Source organism: Hydractinia symbiolongicarpus, chromosome 2 (assembly GCF_029227915.1).
Source record: "Hydractinia symbiolongicarpus strain clone_291-10 chromosome 2, HSymV2.1, whole genome shotgun sequence".
NCBI classification, from domain to species: domain Eukaryota; kingdom Metazoa; phylum Cnidaria; class Hydrozoa; order Anthoathecata; family Hydractiniidae; genus Hydractinia; species Hydractinia symbiolongicarpus.
Window position 1 is genome coordinate 27,554,725 of NC_079876.1, and position 18,782 is coordinate 27,573,506.

The window sequence follows — 18,782 nt, forward strand, 5'->3', positions numbered from 1 at the left end:
GAAAAATATTCCGAATAAAAAGATTTCCGCACACCTTATCATGGCTACATGGTTCACCAAGCATGTCTGAAAATTTTAAAGTAAAACGAAAATGCTATCAAAAGTTAAAGCACGTGCAGTGTAGCATAATAAAGATCGTCTTATATTTCTGCATAATGCGCCATCTTTGTTGTTTTTAACGTTTCTCTTTAATAATTACGTCATTTCTTTCTGTACAAATTCGCAAGCGCTTTAGACTTACACTATATTCAGCAGAACAATTAATTATTCATGATTTATTTTAAGGAGGGATTGTTGAGGCTAAATATTTTTGGTGAAAGATAATAGTATTTTATCTATAAAATCGTGACAAGTGTGATATAACAGAAAAAATATGGATATATAGTCTGAAAATATCCTTTCGTAACTAATTATGTAGAAAAAATTCCCATTTTTAAAAGGGTTACTGCCACGGAACAGCTTACCCGAAAACCCGATATTCCTGAATTGGTAGGGAATTTCCCCTGCTAACAGGGAAAGAAATAACAACATGAGGGGAAAAGTGAAGGGATGTTAAGACTGAGTCTTGGTCAGGACGAGCCATATCTAGCGAAAAAAGGTTTGAAAATATAACGTTTTCACATTTTTTTAAGTGTACATTGCAGTATGGTTAAATTTACTTAATCTCGACGAATTCAATGCACGAACTTATCTTTGTATTTTTTGTTTGGCCAACTTGCTTTGTCCAATCGTTCTCTTTCCAGTTGTGCCATGTAATTAAAAATAGTTATGGCAGTCTCATAATGGTGCAATACTGGATGATTCATTAAATTTTCTTTTTTAAGAAATGGAATTTCCCTAATAGTGATAATCTCAGCTAAATATCTTTCCCAACGCTTTGTGAAGGTTCTTTCATTCTTTTGCTAGTAAGTATATGCTGGAGAGTATAGCTAGTAGTAGCTTGGTTAGCTACCTCTCTGTCATCACCTTTACATATTTAACTACTATTGGTGACGCTTATTTCGCTTGTATTATAGTTGAATTTATTAGTTGCCACACGTCACAATGCATCAGTCATGTTTCTTCTAGAATCAGCACTTAATCTTTTCATTGCCTTGTGTTACTAGAAAAACATTATAAACAAGTTTTGATGTGATGTATATAATGTTAGGATTTTAGCATTAAAAATGATGATCAAGGAAAGGTAGCTATAGTGAAACAAAAAATCTTTCACTAAAATTGTTATGACTTGTTTTTGCCTTAAGAAGAGAAAAATTATTAAAATTGATTTCAGTGTCTTTTGTATTGTGTCTTCCTTCTTCTCTTTCTTGAAACACATTTTATATTTTTACTTGGACATTAGCAGTTGCTAGAGTCATCATTTCTATAGCTTTTATATTTTCATCCCTAATTTTTGTTTTTTGGAAGCTGCTTTATAAAATATACTATCCAATTCCCAATAATCACTCATCCTCTTTATTGACCACCCATTAGAAATTTATAGTTTGCGAAATTAGGGCCAAATTTGGTGGTGCCTGACTCTCATACAAATTTAAAAGTTTTATATATATAAGATAATTAATTTTCCTTTTTTTCTATATATAAATCTCTATCTTTTATATAAATGCAGAGCCTTTCCAGAAATACAAATATTAACCATATTCCTGACCGGCACCCCCCCTTCTGTTTCTGGGCTTATAGTATATAGGTATATAGTTCTTAATATTTTGTGACTTTTCCTAATTTTTTTTTTGTGGAAAATGTGCCCATTTTCTTAAGTTAAAGGGAATTGTATTACAAGCTTAAAATGTTGGTCAACAAGTCGTTCCCAAGATATTTACCTTTAAAGAATTTTAAATTTAATTTTTCTGCATAAATTATGATGTTATATTTAAGTAACAGCAAACTTTGACATTTTCTGTCATCAGTATATAATTTTAGAACTATTAAGGCATGTGCATTCAAACTTTATTAATGCTTTCATAAAAGTGAATTGATTAACATAAACTTTTTTGCCAAAATGGCACTTGTTTGCTCCTCCCAGGCCTCAAATGTAAATATCTTAGAACGAAATGAACTTTTTAAAAACTTTAAAAAGACTTGTTAACCAACTATTTAAGCTCTGAAATATAAGTCCAACATCATTTTATAGCCTGGGTTCCCTTTAAGTGCAATTTTTAAGAAACATTTTTTATATTTATCTATATAATTGGCCAGGGTGCTAATTTAAATTTACTACTCAATTAACCCTGATCCACTGAGGCATGAAAAAGAAGCGTCATTTGATTTTTGATGACGTCAGCAACCAATGTATAGGATCATGTATTTTTGACAAATGCTTACAGAAATATTGTGGTTAAAATGTTTTTTGATGAAATCATCAACAGAGACTGTGTCCGCCTGTCTGTCTGTAACAGTCAAAGTGGATGTGTTTATATTTCCTTGATGTAGCCGAAAAACTAAGTCTCTAATGTTAAATTTTTTGACGTCACTGGCAAGACATTATCACTACTTTAACGTCAATATCCTAATTTAAATTAATGAAGCCCTTTACAGTGCACTTAAAACTTGGAAACTAAATAACTTGGAAACAAGGTGGTAACGCCAGTCAATTTCACCGCATGGGTAACTAGGGACCACCTTGAAGCAAATTGTGTAAGTTTCCCAAACATGGATACCCAAATCCGTTTCGGAATGAACAGGTTTATGACGTCATTAAAAAACCTTTAAACCACAATATTTCTGTAAATGTTTGTCAAAAGTACATGATCCTATACTTTCTCTTGCTCAACAATCAAAGAAATTTTTTTGTACTTTTAGGGGATTATGCTTACATCTCAGCAAAATCTTTGAACCTTTATTTCCCTAACGTCAAAAGCACATGATCCTATGTATTTTATTCATCAAAGTTTCTAAAGTTGTTTTTGTATATGGACGGGTCATTGACGTCGTTATCAAAAGTCGGTGATTTGTCATTGTTATCCTGCGTAGATTTTTCCACAGGCTTTATGAACTAGTATTATATATTATTTTTGTAAGCTAATTTTTACCCACTTTAGCAATTCATTGGCAAAAATGCTAACAAGCAATTTTTTTGACCAAGTTACTTAAGGTCTGGCAACGCATAAGTCTCGTATATAATAAACAGCCCACCCTACCTTAGCATTGAGGAACCCTGGAATTGTCAAGCATGAATATGATTTAGGTGTTGTGTAATATGCTAAGCTTCGTTACATTGTTATTCCATTTTAGGTAATTATATATTGTAAAAATTACAATTCTCTCAAATGGCAGACACATTAAAGAGTTGGTTTGGAATGGGAAAGAAGGATTCAGATGGTAATGTAGAAATATTTAATAAATAGGCGCTGACTTACAACTTCTTTTACTGTTTTTTGTATCTGTTTTCAAAGTATAACTTGAGCCTAGAGTTATACACGTTTTAAAAATTATAGCAGTCTTGGTGATAGACCTGCTAATGGCCTGAGTGAAATTTAGCTTTTTATCAGTGACTGCTATTTTTTTGTCTATTTTAAAATTACATAGACATGAAACACACCTCCAACCCATAAAGGTCATATCTTCTCAACCTGAAGCCCCTACTAAAAATCATGAAACCTAAAAGCTTTACACTTGAATAATACAAAGATCAAACTATTGTCAAAAGTGGTCTTTTTCAGTTGAGTTTTTAATATGCAACGCATTGCTAATGGCATCTCTTTCAGAGAATAAATAAATAGGATACTAGTTTATGTTGTATTTTGGTTATATTCCATTTTATAGAATGTATACAAAATTTCAAGATGAGAATATTCCTATAGGATACTCTTGACTTTCTGTCTAATTTCATCTGAAGTATTCTTAATTCTTATAAAAGAAGATGTAACATGTCCTATATTATACAAGTTTGTGACAGTTGCTAGTTTAAAGTTATATTTATATTTGGAAAAGCGAATCTTTATATAAAAGGACATATTCATAAAGAACTGGCAATCATGAAAAACAAATAGTTATGAAGCATTTAAACGTATATGAATTGGTAAACTTTTTCAAACAATGATCAAATCTAACTTGTTTGTATAATTATTTTAGTGGGGAGTTCATTAAATTTGTAGAAGTGGAGGACATTAGGCATCCAAATATCATAAATATGCACAAAGTTTAATGTAGTTTAATGAAAATTAAAACACTTTTAATATACATATATACAAAAAACATTCCATGGCCACTAAACACAGTAAAATATTATCTAATATTAACAATTGGTTGCAATTACAATGGTATTGGAGTCCAGGAAAAAGATGATAAGAAAACCACTAAATAACTCTTCTTATTAATATAGTGCAACCACCATATCCTAAGGAGGTCAAAAGAGGCAGTCATCAAAACATAGACTTTTAATATAAAAACAAATTCCTTTGAATTTGTTTTTATATTAGGGCCGACTTGCTATAACAAGGTTCCAACTTATTTTGCAACTCATTTTATATGATAGGATCATTTACGGGGGTGTTCCCTGTTCTTTTAGGAAATTCTTTTAATTACCAGGGTTACACAAATTTAGGAGATAATATTAGGAGAATTTAAATTAGTCAAGTGTAACTTTTTAAGTGTCACAAGAATCAAATTGAATTCATCAAGTTTTTATATTTGAAGCAGATAAATATTTCGGACTTTATATTCCAGAAAATAAAATTCATAAAAAATTACTTTTAAAAATAGATGTTACTCAAAAATTTAGCAGATTTTTAGAAATTTTTTTCAACAAAAACAAAAAAATGTTTCAGGATTATTGAAGAGGATTTTATATTTAGGATTTTTTTGGGTTGTCAGAAGGCAAGGTAACCCTGTATTAATATTTCTCTGTCCCCTTCTTTAATTAACACAAGGTGACACTAGTAATTATTATATACAAATACGAATACACTAGTTCACAATTTTTAGCTTGTTTCAGTAAATCTTTTTTGTTACACTTATTAAGCCCTCCCCAATAACTTTATTATTACAATCAAAACAACAATAAAATTTTAATACATAATTTATGTATTTTTTGTCATCAAACTGCAAATTTTTAAAACCCTTGGTCCTAACCATAGTGGAAACACTAAGATCCCTCCCCATAAAAAATGATGCTTTCTAGGGTGCTGAGTTTGACTCCTCAAATAAAAATTGATTCTTTAAATTCAGAAAGTCTGTGGCATTTAATGTTTGTAATCATAAAATATATTTTTGAATACCACATTGTACTATACGTTAATTTATGTACAAATGCTGCATTTAAATCTACACTGGTTTTTTAAAATGTTAAACACAACATATTACATACTAATAAAAACATGGCAGACAATACCCTCTAACCATGAAAATCCAATTCTTTTTCCTTTGTTGGGCTTGTAGATAAGAATCTATATTGGAGACTGATTTCAAGCCCTGTTAGGTTCCTTATGATAGTTTAGGTTAGGTCAGGTTTCTTTAATCATTTTTGTTAAAAAAAATATGTCTGTTTCTGTCTTAACGTAATTGTTTTTAATTTCCATTTTCTTAGAAACTATGATTGATGTGCAACAAAAACTTGCTCAGCTGTCCAAGAATGTTGACTCTTATGATGCTACTGAACTTGCTGCACAGTTAGAAAAAATCACTAAAACATTGTCATCTCAGGCAAAAGTAAACGATCCTGTTACGGATAGTGGCGATCAAGAGCCACCAATGACATCAACGGTGTATAAGTTAAAACCTTTCAGCACCACACCAATACCTCAAAGTATGCCTTACAATGAGCGACAAGTTATGAATTCTGCAGGAGGTTATTCATTTCAAGTGTGCGATTTCATGAAGCTTAAACGTTTCTTGGTGATTGGTTCGGAAAGCGGCACATACTATACAACTTCAAAAGATATTCTCTTCGACAGTGTGCAGTGTGTTAAAAGACTCATCAAGCAAGGACATGGTCAAGCTGTGTTGGATTTGTTAGAAGAATACAGCACAGCAGGAAGAATTGCCAATGAAAAACCCATACTGACTTCTCTGATGACATGTGCGATGTCTGCAGATACAGAAATTCAACAAGCGACTTACAAGAAGATTTCCACTATTTGCAACATTCCCACCAAACTGTTTTTTTTCCTTGATTTATGTCAAACTGCTATCAATGCAAGGCGAGCATCCAACCCACCCCAACCCCAACCTCAAAAGAAGAAAGAGGTGTTGCTCAAGTCAATGAAAATTGAGTCTAAGGGACCTTCTGAGAATGTTGACACCAGTATCGAACCTAGCCCTGCAAAAAAGCAAAGGAGAATGAAAAAAACTGAACAAAAATTTAAGAAGGTGAATGTTACTCCGAAAAAATCATCTGGATGGGGTCGCATGAGACGGAAAGGTATTGCATCTTTTTATACTGATGAGAAAAAAGATGCAAACCGATTGCTTTATTTGGTGACCAAATATAAGTCCCGCCACAACTGGTCTCACAAGCAGGTTCTGGGTTATGCTCACCCCAAAATGGAAGGTGAAGAAAAGGTTGCAAAAGATCTTGTCCTTACGTACTGCGCACGTGGCTACCAAAAATACAAACTTGTAGCAGACAAGTATGCGAGCACACCAGGGATTAGTAATATTGTCTCTGAAGTAATTGCTCACATTGATGTTCTTCATAAAGTCAGCCTGTTATCTTATGAAAAAGAAGGTGACGAGGAGCAGCTTCTGGAGTATCTTAAAAAGTATGGTAGACGCAATGAACATGATGATTTTACAATACTCCCATATCCCCGCAGTCTTGAACCAGCACCAAACTCAAATGGAAGACGAGTTCCCTTCCAACTTGTGCGGGAACATATCCCCACCAATTTCCTCAAATCGAAAAAGGTTTGTTAAATTTTTAATTTATGCTGTGATGTGAATTTAGTGACGAGATAAATATTTTTGTAAACGTTTTGGAAAAACAATTTAGAAAGTGGATTAACTAATACTTTTAGGTTTGGGAAGCAATGTTGTTGGATATGCCAATGACAGCCATGATTCGCAACTTGGGTAAAATGTCATCACTTGGATTATTCCAAGAGTCCGGCGAAGAGAATGCTAATGTCAGCATTATCAAGGCTGCACTTTCTGATGTAAACCGATTGAAAAAGGCTAAAATTCATCCCATCAAGGTAAGCTTTACTTAAACACTACTTTTCACTGCATAAAATCTCTGAAGCTCACATTATTCCTTTATTTTCATAGATCTTACTTGCTCTACGCGTGTATCAAACTGGTCGTGGTGATAAAGGTGACTTAACATGGCCTGTAAATGAAGAAATTTGTACTGCACTTGATGCGGCATTCTATTTGACCTTCAGAGTAAGTGTTTTACTTTGGAAATTTATCATTCCTTGAACATGATAGTTTAGTTGGCGACGTTTCGGGAGATCCTTCGCCTACTGAACTATCATGTTCATGAAATGATAAACTTTCCACAGTGATATGAATACTGAACAGACAAACCGAATTAATATCTTCAATAGTAAGTGTTTTATTTGCAAGAATTTCACACCTTGAATATTGTCAGAAAAGTATGTCAGTAAAATGAAAACCAAAGTCTGAGTGATCATCGTGTTCTGGCATTTCCAGTAAAATAATTTGTTTTGCTTTCATGGTAAGATTCTATAGCGTTTTTGATATTATAAAGGGGCGTTATAAAGAAAGGCATTAAAAATAAAAAGGGAGAAATTTTATTTTAAAGTATTATTATGTTTTTTTAAACTAAAAAATGAAACAAGAAAGGCTGGTAGAACGTTTGTCATAAGATTGAGGGGGTGACGAAGGCTATTTATTATTAGAAAACATTAAATAATAGCATTTAAAAATCATTTTTGACTTTTAGTAGCACATTTATTAGAAGGGACCATTAAGTAAAAGATTAAGGGTATAAATATATATGTTATTTTTTTAGAGTACAGACCTGAGCAAAAATTTCAAGACAGGCAAGAAATTTATGTTGTGCTTAGATGTAAGTGGATCAATGACATGGCAGGGTTGTTATGGATGCGAGAACATGACTCCCGCCATGGCTTCCATGGCAATGGCAATGGTCACCTGGAATATTGAAGAAGAGTGTGAGATTATGGCTTTTGGGGGCCAATTTGTGTCACTGAAAGAAAAAGTTAAGAGAGATATGACTCTGAATGAAGCACTGAGAGCTACCAGTCGGGTGTGTATTCCCCATTTCTTTTTTAAATTTACTTTGGATGTTGCGAAATTTCAATCTCTTTTAGAAACAACAAGCTAGCTATTTCCTTTAATATGACCTATTTTGATCACTTCTTAACATATTATTTTTATTATTTAGATGTCATTTTTATTAATACGATCTGTGATCTGTGCAAGAATGAAAACCGATTTTTTAGCGTACTTTTTTGTTGTTTCGTAGGCTGAGGGAGGGGGCAGAGGAGTGAGGGGGCGGTGTGATTACATGTGATTAAATGAAAAATTTCAGCCAAGGCTAAAATTTCAACTTGGTGGCGAAAATTTCATCTTGCCTACAACTTAAAATTTACTCACATTAAGAATTGTGATTACATGAAGATATTTTCAAACCGGGTTGAGATTTCGCCCAGTGCGAAATTTTAACTTGGGATAAACTGGGCTAGGGTTTTTTCCCCAGGGTGAATGGTCATGTAATTGCAAAAAAAAAAATAATCTAGGTTAAGAAACCATGTGCGTGCTGTGAGCATGCGAAGATGTAAATATCGACTTAACAAATCCAAGAAAAAAAATAGACATCTTTTTCAGTTTTGTTAGATGTATATAGCTATTAAATTTGTTAAAATACAATGCAAGCTTTTATTTGTTTGTTAAGATAAGCTGTGTCTGTTTACAAAATCCTGTGCAGTATACTGCGCTACCATCTTTTCTGTGATAGTTTCTGATAGTTAAAACTTACTTATATTCTATAATTAGAACATGCTAGTCGTTAACCTGTGGATAAATCCACGGGTTCGCCCGTCCTTTATTAACCCCACCTTGTGTGTCGCTACTGTTGTTACCATTTTGCGTGACAGACAGACAGACGCATACGGGTATTATAATATAAATATTCCAGCTTGGCTGAGTTAAAAAAACTTCAGCCCAGGCTGAAATTGTGCTGAAATCTCCATGTAATAACATAGCATTTTCTAGACTGGTTAAGGTTGAGGTTTTAACCCTGATTTTCTCCATGTAACCAGCCCGTTAATCTTAAACTTCTACTCTGTCTATTCTCTTTCTGCATAATCCCTTCTAAAATTGTTGTCAACTTTGTTATCACACCTGAATAAAAAAGAACTTGTAATGTTATCAAGTATAGGGTGTGTCTTTTTTTCTTGTTAGAAATCCCCTTCGAACTATAGCATTGCGCAGATACATCTGTTTTATGTGCGTGTATACGGAACTAAGTGTTCCACAAGAACTCTGTTCATGTTTTTTTTTATACTACAGATGAATTTCGGTTCTACCGATTGCTCCTTGCCAATGCAGTATGCGCTCCAAGAAAACCTGGATATTGACGTTTTTATTGTGTACACTGATTCAGACACGTGGTCCGGTCGCATTCACCCGCCCATTGCGCTGCGAAAGTACAATGCAGCTAAAGGAAAGAATGCCAAGCTGATTGTGTGTGCTATGCAAACCAACGACTTTACAATTGCTGATCCGAACGATCCCAATATGATGGATATCTGCGGTTTTGATACCAGTGTTCCGGATATTATTTCCGAATTCGCGAAGGATACTCTAAGTGGACAATGCGATGTGTGTACTGACTGCAAAGCAGTGAAAGCAAAGATGGAGACAACAGTTGGCTAAATGCTATGTGCTACAAGGACAATGATGTAAGGTGTATAAAATGAAGTTTTTCTTGAGTTTTATTAAATTATGTATAATAATGTTTTTCTATCCTGAACGAGATTAATTATTTGTGGAATTGTTTTTTGCGAATTTCGCAAATCTCATTTTTGCGAAATTAAGTCTTTGTAAAAAGTGACAATAGGGACTATTTACGAAAATAAATGTCATACGGAAACTAAACTAAATTTGTTAAATACGCGAAGATAAGAAAAAAGTTAATTGAGTCGTTTTCTCATATACTTTTTCAATATAAATTCTACAATATCAATTCTACAACTATATACAAATTAATGCAAGTTGCTTTCTTTTTTTGCATTTTCTTTTAAACTTTTTTTACCAACACTTCGTAAAAATTAATCTTTCTAAAAATTTTCAAGCTTCAATTTGCAAAATTTAATTTCGTTAAGGGTACGTATTAGTAATTTTAAATTTGTTTTATACCAGTTTGAAGTTAGTACTGTAGTGATTATACTAAGTTTTAGCTTTTAAGGATGGTTGTGCTACTAAATGTTCATCAACCACCTTCTTATTCTAGTGGTTTGAATAATTTAGTTGTTTCACTATTGACGGCAGAAAACGACGGGTGTTATGACGTCGTTGTCAAGTGTTTTCTGTGACGTAATGTACCCGTCAATTTTTTTAAAAATATGTTTCATTTAAATATTTTATTTTTCAAGGTATATTGGTTACAAGTATAATTTTTTTATAAGAGCCATCAACTTCTTAACATTTTGGCTGACTCTTCGTAGAGAAAATGTTTAAAAATTAAAGGCTTTCAAAAAATTAGGAGACCTAACCTGTTTTACGCAAAATTGCGACTTGTGTACTTTTAAAACAATTTTTTTTTGGTCAAAACATAAGAAGAGTGTCGATCGGGGTATAACGCCTAAATCAGGGTGTGCAGGTTTTTTATTTTCATGTTTAAAAGCTGTATTGAAAAGGCAACGATAAAAGTCATACCTTAAAATCTCCGTACAAACCCGGAGCTTACCGAAGCGAATAACACTGTTAACCCTACATGTCAATGGGGCTTTCTGCATAACCTGATTGAGGTTAACATTGTTATATAATTATTAAATAAATTTCAGGGTTCCGTGCCCCCATTTAGATTCTTCCCGTACTGACAAAATAATTAAGTATTATCAAAGAATCAACGCAAGAAAAAGAAATGATTTTTTATTGTCCCATTTTTTTAGATTTGTATACTAATTATTTAACTTTCGCACAACTAGCACTTTTAACTCAGAAGACATTTAAAGCTGATTTAAAGAAATGCGAACTGATAACAAAAGATGTCGTACATTAAATAAAAGTTGCAACTAGTGTTATAAACCCATAAAGACGTCTTTCCTTTTGTAGTGTTTTGTGAACATATATATATGAAACCATCATATGACGCCAACGTATATGTTGGCTTCACATATATAGTCTACATATATGAGCCAACGTATATAAAGAAGACATATATGAAGTCAATATGAAATTAACGGATATGAAGCCAACGTATATGTTGGCTTCACATATATAGTCTACATATATAAGACAACATATATAAAGAGGACATATATGAAGTCAACATATATGATATTAACGTATATGATGTAAACATATATGAAATACTGTTAAAAGGTCTTTATAAGAAGCGCTGGTGAAGTGTATTTCTGTATTTCTGTATTTAGTAAAAAAACATTATATGTAATAGTTTAAATTGCTAAAAGATATCATAAAATCTCTTACAATGATATTTTTTCTCAAATTTTCTATGTCTGCAATAGGGCACGAGGTTGTCTACTCTTCTGGACTTTTCAACTGTATGAATTCCATAAAGCTCATATTCTTTCCCTTCATTAAATTTCCTACATTCCTGAAATTGTTTCAATTCTCACCAGTATTATTAATGTGAACTTAAATGCTACCCAACCTCGTCCCAGGGCGGATCCAGGTTTTTTTTCACCTTAGGCGAATTTTGAGACAAACGAAACATACGCGTATTTTTCGCAGAGGTTAATGAAAGAAAGCCAGTATTGGTGTTACCCCCTGAAGCTTCGGCGACACGGAAACATTATTCATGCAATTGCAATCTTTGCTTTCAAGCACATGATTTTTCCCCCGTGTCGTATGGGAGCTAGTTTATAAACAAATTTGCATGTAGCTACGAAGAAAGATGGCGGTTGTAAAAAATAATGTGGTATTAGCATCAATAGCACTTCTTCTTGATGAAGAGAAATAAACGAAAACGCAAATGCGCTCTATTTGGACAAGACCATGGTTGCTTCGCCGACAAATTGATGGGAATTACCATGATTTAGGAAGAGGGCTCGGAAGGTTTTAAAGGTTATGTAAGAATGGACGTTAAACATTTCAATGAGGTGGTTCACCTTACCCCATCTTGCAAAAACAAGATACCAACATGAGAGAATGTATAAAGCCTGAGGACATGTGTTGCATCGCCTTAAGATATCTTGCAAGCGGCGAATCATTCAGATCCTTGGAATACCAATTCAGGGTTAGTAAGAAAGCAATATTTTATATAATTCAAGAAGTGTGCGCTGGTTTTATCGATGTTTTCAGAAAACATTACAACGCCAAAAACAACGGAAGAGTGGATGAAGATATCGGAAAAAGTTTTGTGGAATTTTCCAAATGGACTGAGTGGAGTGGACGGAAAGCATATTGTTTTACAACAACCAAAGCACTCTATAGAAACTATAAAGTAAGCGATAATTTTAAAGTAAGCATAATTTTAATGAGCATGATTGGACCTGAATATGAGTTTCTTTTCGCAGATGTTGGAATGAATGGTAGAAATTCGGATGGCGGTAACTGGTCCCAAAGCCCCTTAAAATTTGCCTTGGAGTCTGGCGCACTTAATTTGCCTGAGCCTGCACCACTCCCTGGTCAATCTAAAAGAATACCATATGTGATAATGCATTTCCTCTTTTTCCACTTTTATGATGAAACCATACCTTCACAAAGGTTTGACGTTCGAAAAGCGTGTATTCAATTACAGACTTTCGAGAATGCGACGCATTTCTGAAAATGAATTTGGTATTTTAGCCAATCGTTGGACAGTGTTTTAGCGTCCATTTTCACTGGAACCAGAAAAAGTTATCACGGCCGCTGCAATCACTTCATAATCGGTTGCGAAAGGATTCTAAATACGGAAAAATCTATGTTCCCAGGGATTTAGTTGATAATGAAGATGTGATGACTGGCAAGTTAACTGAGGGATCTTGGAGAAAAGATCCATCCACCGAATCATGGTACTTTTTTTTATTTAGATTATTTTTACAATGAAGGATGTGTGCCGTGGCAGTGGCGCTGTGCTAGACTTGATGTCTAAGGAAAATAGGAACAATAGTATATTTTAGTGTATAAGTCTATTGATTTCTCTTTATGGCTGTACATGATAACATAACAAAAACGTTTTTAAGTAAATAAAAATACAAAAATGTAACGTAGAGAACAAAATACGTGTCTAATTTAAATGTGTAGGAATCGTTAGAACAGGTGAAATGGATCAAACTGTGCATTTTAATTTGCTGAAGCATGGGTGTTAACCATGTTAAAAAATGGACCCGGTTGGAAGTGATTCCCTTGCAATTGAAGCAGGTGCAATTGATGCAAAAGGACGTGCTATGGTAACTTGGATGGCTAACCATTTTTTTTTGTTCGAAGTCGTAGAACAAGTCCATAACTTTCTTTTTCAAATAAGACTATTCTTTAGGGTCGTACCGCAAGAGTGAATCAGCAACAACTTCTCCAAATAAAATAGCTTGTTCTGTTAGTTCATCATTTTCTGTATTTTCTATTGTCACCTTTTGTTGTGACTTCAAAAAAGCAGTCAATAATTTCCACAACTCCGCTTTAGCCCAGCTTTCGGCATAACTTGATTGCTTCCTGATGTTTTTCGGTGGTTGTGCACATGCTGTACTATCAAGAGATATATAACACGTATCCACATCATCTATACTGTCAAGGAACTCCATTTGACTAAAAAATTCCCAACTAGAAACGTATACTTCACAGGAACCCGAACCTGAAACCTTTGAACCATCTTCTCTTGCCTTTTCCCTTTTATAGGCTTTAACCAATTCTTTAACCAATTTTTCAAGCAGTCAATCTAGCAAATTACGATCTCTATATTCAAAAAGGGGGTGATTCCAAAGGGGTAGATTTGAATTGAAAAAGTTAATCAACATTTCCTTCTCTTCTGAATTAAAAATAACTTTTTTCTCTACTTATTCAAATTCTTTTGTTAAAAAGGAGAGTTGCTCAAAAAACTTCCATTTCGTCTTTGGTTCTTTCTCTTCATATCTTTTTGACTCTTGATTACAAGCGGTACGAAGAGCATGGAAGTTTTTGTCAAGGAAAGTTTCTGTTTATTTTCCATCAAAAGAGTTGGATCAAATCTTTTTTAACTACAGATTCCTTCTCTTTATTCCAAAAGTGAACGTCTGAAGACCAGAGTGCTTCGTGTTTTTTAAAAAAATTGATAAGGTTTGATTTTTCTTTATCGGAAAGCTTTTGCCTTGGTTGTAACGTCCGCCATCTTGCTTGTATGTTATAAAATGTTTTTTTTATTTATTTTTATTTGTATGAACGAATTTGATTGGTAAAAAACAAAAACGTTGCAAAAAATTACTCCAGGTGCGGGGACACGACAGGTTTCTACTTTTGAAACATGAAAATTTTGTTGCTGAAACAAAAAAAATTCAAATTGATTTTAATTATTTTTTTGTTTTAGCAACAACAACTTTAAGGAAAAAATGCTGCAAATTCTAGTAATTTAACGAGGGAACACACGGAAACATTTTTATGTGTTTGCAACAAATCGTATTTTTGTTTCAATCGCATGAAAATTTGTTTCCGTGTCCCCGAAGCTTAACGACAGTGCGATCACTTATTTCAGCACATTTACAGTCTGGTTTTTGCAAGTAATAGTGAAAATAATGGCCTTGGTCTATTCCAAGGTATATTTTAGTTAATTTTAGGCTAAAATTTCTTAGAAACTAAATTCAGTAGTAACAAATGTACAGTTTCTTATGCTCAGTGATACAAAACTGTATAACTAACAGACACTTCCCATGTTTAATTGATGCAAAACATTTTATAGAATGAAACAGAAGGCCTATAAGAGAAACACTCTAAAAACAAGTAAAGGCTTTATCAGATGATGAAAAATATTGGGACCAGAATAAGCAGAAAACCACAACACAAAAATAGGTATATATGTAAATAGGATTTATTTATGTTATTGGATCATAACAACAAACAACAACAACAAGAAACGCAACAACAAATATATACTATAGTTTAAAAAATAGAATATCAAGATTTTGTGCTGGTACAGGCCAACTATTTGAATTTTTAAGCAGTAATAGCCAATATACAAAAAGGAAAAAATAAACACTGATTTAGCGTATATACAATTATTCCAAAAAATATTTATCCTTATTAGTCTAATAAAAGCGAAACATTTTTTATTTTTCATTAAAATGATTTCGTATCTTGTTAAGATACGACTTTTGGCTCAAACTTTTAAAGTGTTGAATCAAACTTGAAAATACTGCGTAGCTGTTATGCGATAATGGCTACACATGCTTGAATACCTTTTGACGTAGAATATCGTAAGCTATATTATATACATTTTTATGTCCGTCTGGCTAGGGTTGCAATAGTGTTATATGCTCAAGTCGTTTTTGCCATATTGGTAAGTGCCACAACCATTCCCCAGACCTGTCAGTATAACAACTTTTTTAGCAATTATGAAAAGCCTTTTTCATTTTGCCCATTAAATAAAACCATGACTCTTTGTTATCCGAATTGTATCTAATTAGCACCATTACCAGGGATTATTTCGACACGACGCTGGAGATTTTAAACCAAAGCATCATAAAGTCTTGTGAAAGTCTTCCTCCCAAAACTAGTGTTTTATTTAAGGTCTTATAGCATGCTAAAAAAATCGTTTAAAAGGTGTCTGTTGCCAAAAGAGTTGGATCGACAAAAGTAAACATACAAAGTCAAGATGAAAGTCAATAAATTGTTATACATTATACACTTGCCAGCTACAGAAAATAAGCAGCTGGCTAGCTATTCCATTGATTGCGTTGTTATAAAGTGTCTTGTTAACTTCAATAAAAAAGAAATCCTGGACAACTTAAAGCTCTTTTGAATTTGTTAAAATTTGTTGAATATGAAACTAAACATTTTTATCTTCACACTTGAAAGCACAGCAATACACTGCAATCTTTATTTTCTACTCTGAGATTATTGGAATTAAAAATAAACAGTACCTCAAAGCGTAGCTATGATTTTCGTCAAGTCAAAACCACGACTATTTTTCTTCTGCAATTATAAGCGACACAGAGAATAAATTTTCTTTAGTAATGTTTTCCTTAGCAACCTTTTTCCAATCTTCATTACGCTATCATATATTCAAACTCAGATACTTCCACTTAGTTGCTGCAAGTCAGTAGAAAGCGATTCCTCACGTTTCCCGAATTGCATGTTTTTAAAATTTTAGAATTTTAATGTTTTCATTTTAAGATCATATTCAGCATTATTGAATGTGTGTAAATTTTCAACTTAATCCAGCATTTGAAAATACTGTTTTGGTTGTATTAATGTTACGGTCAAAGTCTTCGTAATTTTTGATTTGTACTAATAAGCATCTGTTTTTAGCAGAGGTCAATTAGTACAAAATTAAAAAACTGTTTTTAACAGGTTGTTTGCTAGCTAATGAACCTAAAGATGTCAGATTTTATCAAGTTTCAGGTTAGGATTTTAAAAATCACATCAATTTATCTACAGGTTAACTAGTCGTTAACCTGTAGATAATTTACGGGTTCGCCTGTGCTTTTTTTATCGCGTTTCGTGTTTCCGTAACACAACTGTTTTCCCTCGCACAAACAGACAGATGGTATTTTTATTAAAGAGACGACTAGCCGGGGGACCGGCTCATAAAAAAAACTTTATCACAACTTCGGTTTAAACGGGAAACACAGGAATCAGCCGAAGTCGACTGATTTTACGGCAGAAAACAAAGGAATCGAGAACAATAAAATCAGCGAAATGCAGCACTACCGTGAAAACCATAATACTTTGACAAAGCAGATCGAAGGAGAGAGAAGCCTCAGCGAACAATCCTGAGTGGAGGCAAATTATTAACTCGAGTCCTGGGCGAAAAGGAACCTAATTAAACGCTTATAATAAAATTATATATTGCTTTTAGACCAATTACTAGTTTAAGATACACAAGATTTTAGCATTGGCAAATTCTACTCAGGCAAGTGCCAAAGTAGCCGAAGTCTAAATCAATGAGAATAAATTGAACCTTTTCAAACTGTAAAGTATTTACTCATATAACATCCAGGACGTACAACCGCGTCCCCAGGGTTCTTTTTCTTTTTTTGACAAAAGATCCCCAAGGACGAGATTGTCAGAACATGCTTTTTTTTCTCACTAAGCTGAGAACGACAAAGCCCTGACAAGTTCACCCTTGTCTTCAAAGGTTGCCTTTAAGTCTCCGTGACATATCAGGTTGTTTGACAACCTCATACCCAGGGTCTAAACGTTCTTTCTTAAATATCTAAATGACCGCCGAGTACTGTTGTGAAACAAAAAGACGTAGAAACTAGGTTGAATTTGAGTTTTATTGTTATAGTATCAGTTATATTTATAGTACTCATTGAGGTCACAAGTGGATATTTCACAAATCTCTTTTTTATAACAGCGAGACTAGACGAAAAAAGCCCTGGAATCGAGTGTGCCTTTTTTGTTTTGTTCACAAACTACATTAATCGGAAAAAATCTCGGGTAAAAGAAATGTACAAAGACATTAGCGTCCGAAACATTAAACGTCTTAAATAACTTCAAATGAAAAATTCCTTAGAAATTAATTTTAGGGGCAATTTAATATGTACGTAACGCTTGAGGGTGGGGTATGATCGTTTTTGTTGAGGAGAGGGGAGGGGGCGCAAGAGGGGGGAGGAGGGAGCAGAGCTCTTGTTATGTAATGGAGAACTTTTATGTATTACGGATATTTTTCGTTTCTTTATGTGTATGCTCTCGCGAAAGTACCAAAAATGTCATCTTGTGTGTAAAATAAATGGCCCTGTCGTATCAATTTCTCATATTAGAGCACTAGTTTGCCCTATTGTCTGTTAAATGAAGATTTTTAGTACTATAGAAAATGAATAGACGAGGTCTTAAGATACAAAATATATAAATTATATGGACTATATAAATATATGTCGCTCAACTATAATTTTATGTTATTTAGTTCGATTTTTCTTTTTTTGTAAGAAAACATACGGAATTCGTCCAAAAATTAGGTCCAAGAAAATGTCAGAATCGAGCGAAATTGGGCGGACCTTAGCTGCCTGATCGTCTTTGACAAACTACTGAAATTTAAAAAAAAAAATTGATAAATTCTGAAAGAATTACAAAAAATTTCTGGATTTTTATAAACAAAATTCCTTAGAACGCTTACACTGTGCAATAAAGGTGGAGGGTGACGATGGAGTACCCACCACTGTTTTGTCTTAATCACTTTCTATTCGTCTGTCGATGACGACGAGTTTATGCTATGGTTGATACGAAAAACTTGAATAACTACATCTGCTACCAAGACTACATTTTAAGTATCCTGCTGGTAGTATTGATAATTTATTATTGAATTAAATAATGTTTAACTTTTGATTGATGGATAGAAGGCTTTGTTATTCATGGTTCTGGACCATGAAATTGCTGATATAATATAGCAATTGAGATTAGGTGGAAAAATCTTGCGGCTATGTCTTGAAACAATCTCATTCGTCCCAACTCTTACGTCAATTTTCTCTGTAATGTAAAAGAAGCTCTTAAAACGCGCATTCGTACCTCTTTGTATAAGAATCTATTTTATACGAATGTCAAGGCGAGATTTTTTCAAAAAT

At 33.4% G+C, this 18,782-nt stretch overlaps 1 protein-coding gene across 2 annotated transcripts; it reads left to right on the plus strand.

The window, feature by feature from the left end:
• The first annotated feature begins 492 nt into the window (after positions 1-492).
• On the plus strand, positions 493-11,582 carry LOC130630465 (RNA-binding protein RO60-like). Of its 2 annotated transcripts, XM_057443972.1 has the most exons (7): positions 493-598; positions 3,232-3,318; positions 5,525-6,843; positions 6,954-7,130; positions 7,204-7,320; positions 7,913-8,170; positions 9,436-11,582. In XM_057443972.1, the coding sequence occupies exons 2-7, from the start codon at positions 3,267-3,269 to the stop codon at positions 9,799-9,801; spliced, it is 2,289 nt and encodes a 762-aa protein (XP_057299955.1). In that variant the 5' UTR covers positions 493-598; positions 3,232-3,266; the 3' UTR covers positions 9,802-11,582. The 2 variants fall into 2 exon arrangements, with proteins under 2 accessions (XP_057299955.1, XP_057299954.1); XM_057443971.1 differs by lacking the exon at positions 493-598 and having other exon boundaries at positions 3,114-3,318.
• The last annotated feature ends 7,200 nt before the right edge of the window (positions 11,583-18,782 follow it).

Coding starts and splice junctions, on each gene's coding strand:
- LOC130630465 (XM_057443972.1), top strand. CDS start 3,267: ATGGCAGACACATTAAAGAGTTGGTTTGGAATGGGAAAGAAGGATTCA. Junction 3,319..5,524: donor GGGAAAGAAGGATTCAGATG/GTAATGTAGAAA, acceptor CCATTTTCTTAG/AAACTATGATTGATGTGCAA. Junction 7,321..7,912: donor CATTCTATTTGACCTTCAGA/GTAAGTGTTTTA, acceptor TTATTTTTTTAG/AGTACAGACCTGAGCAAAAA.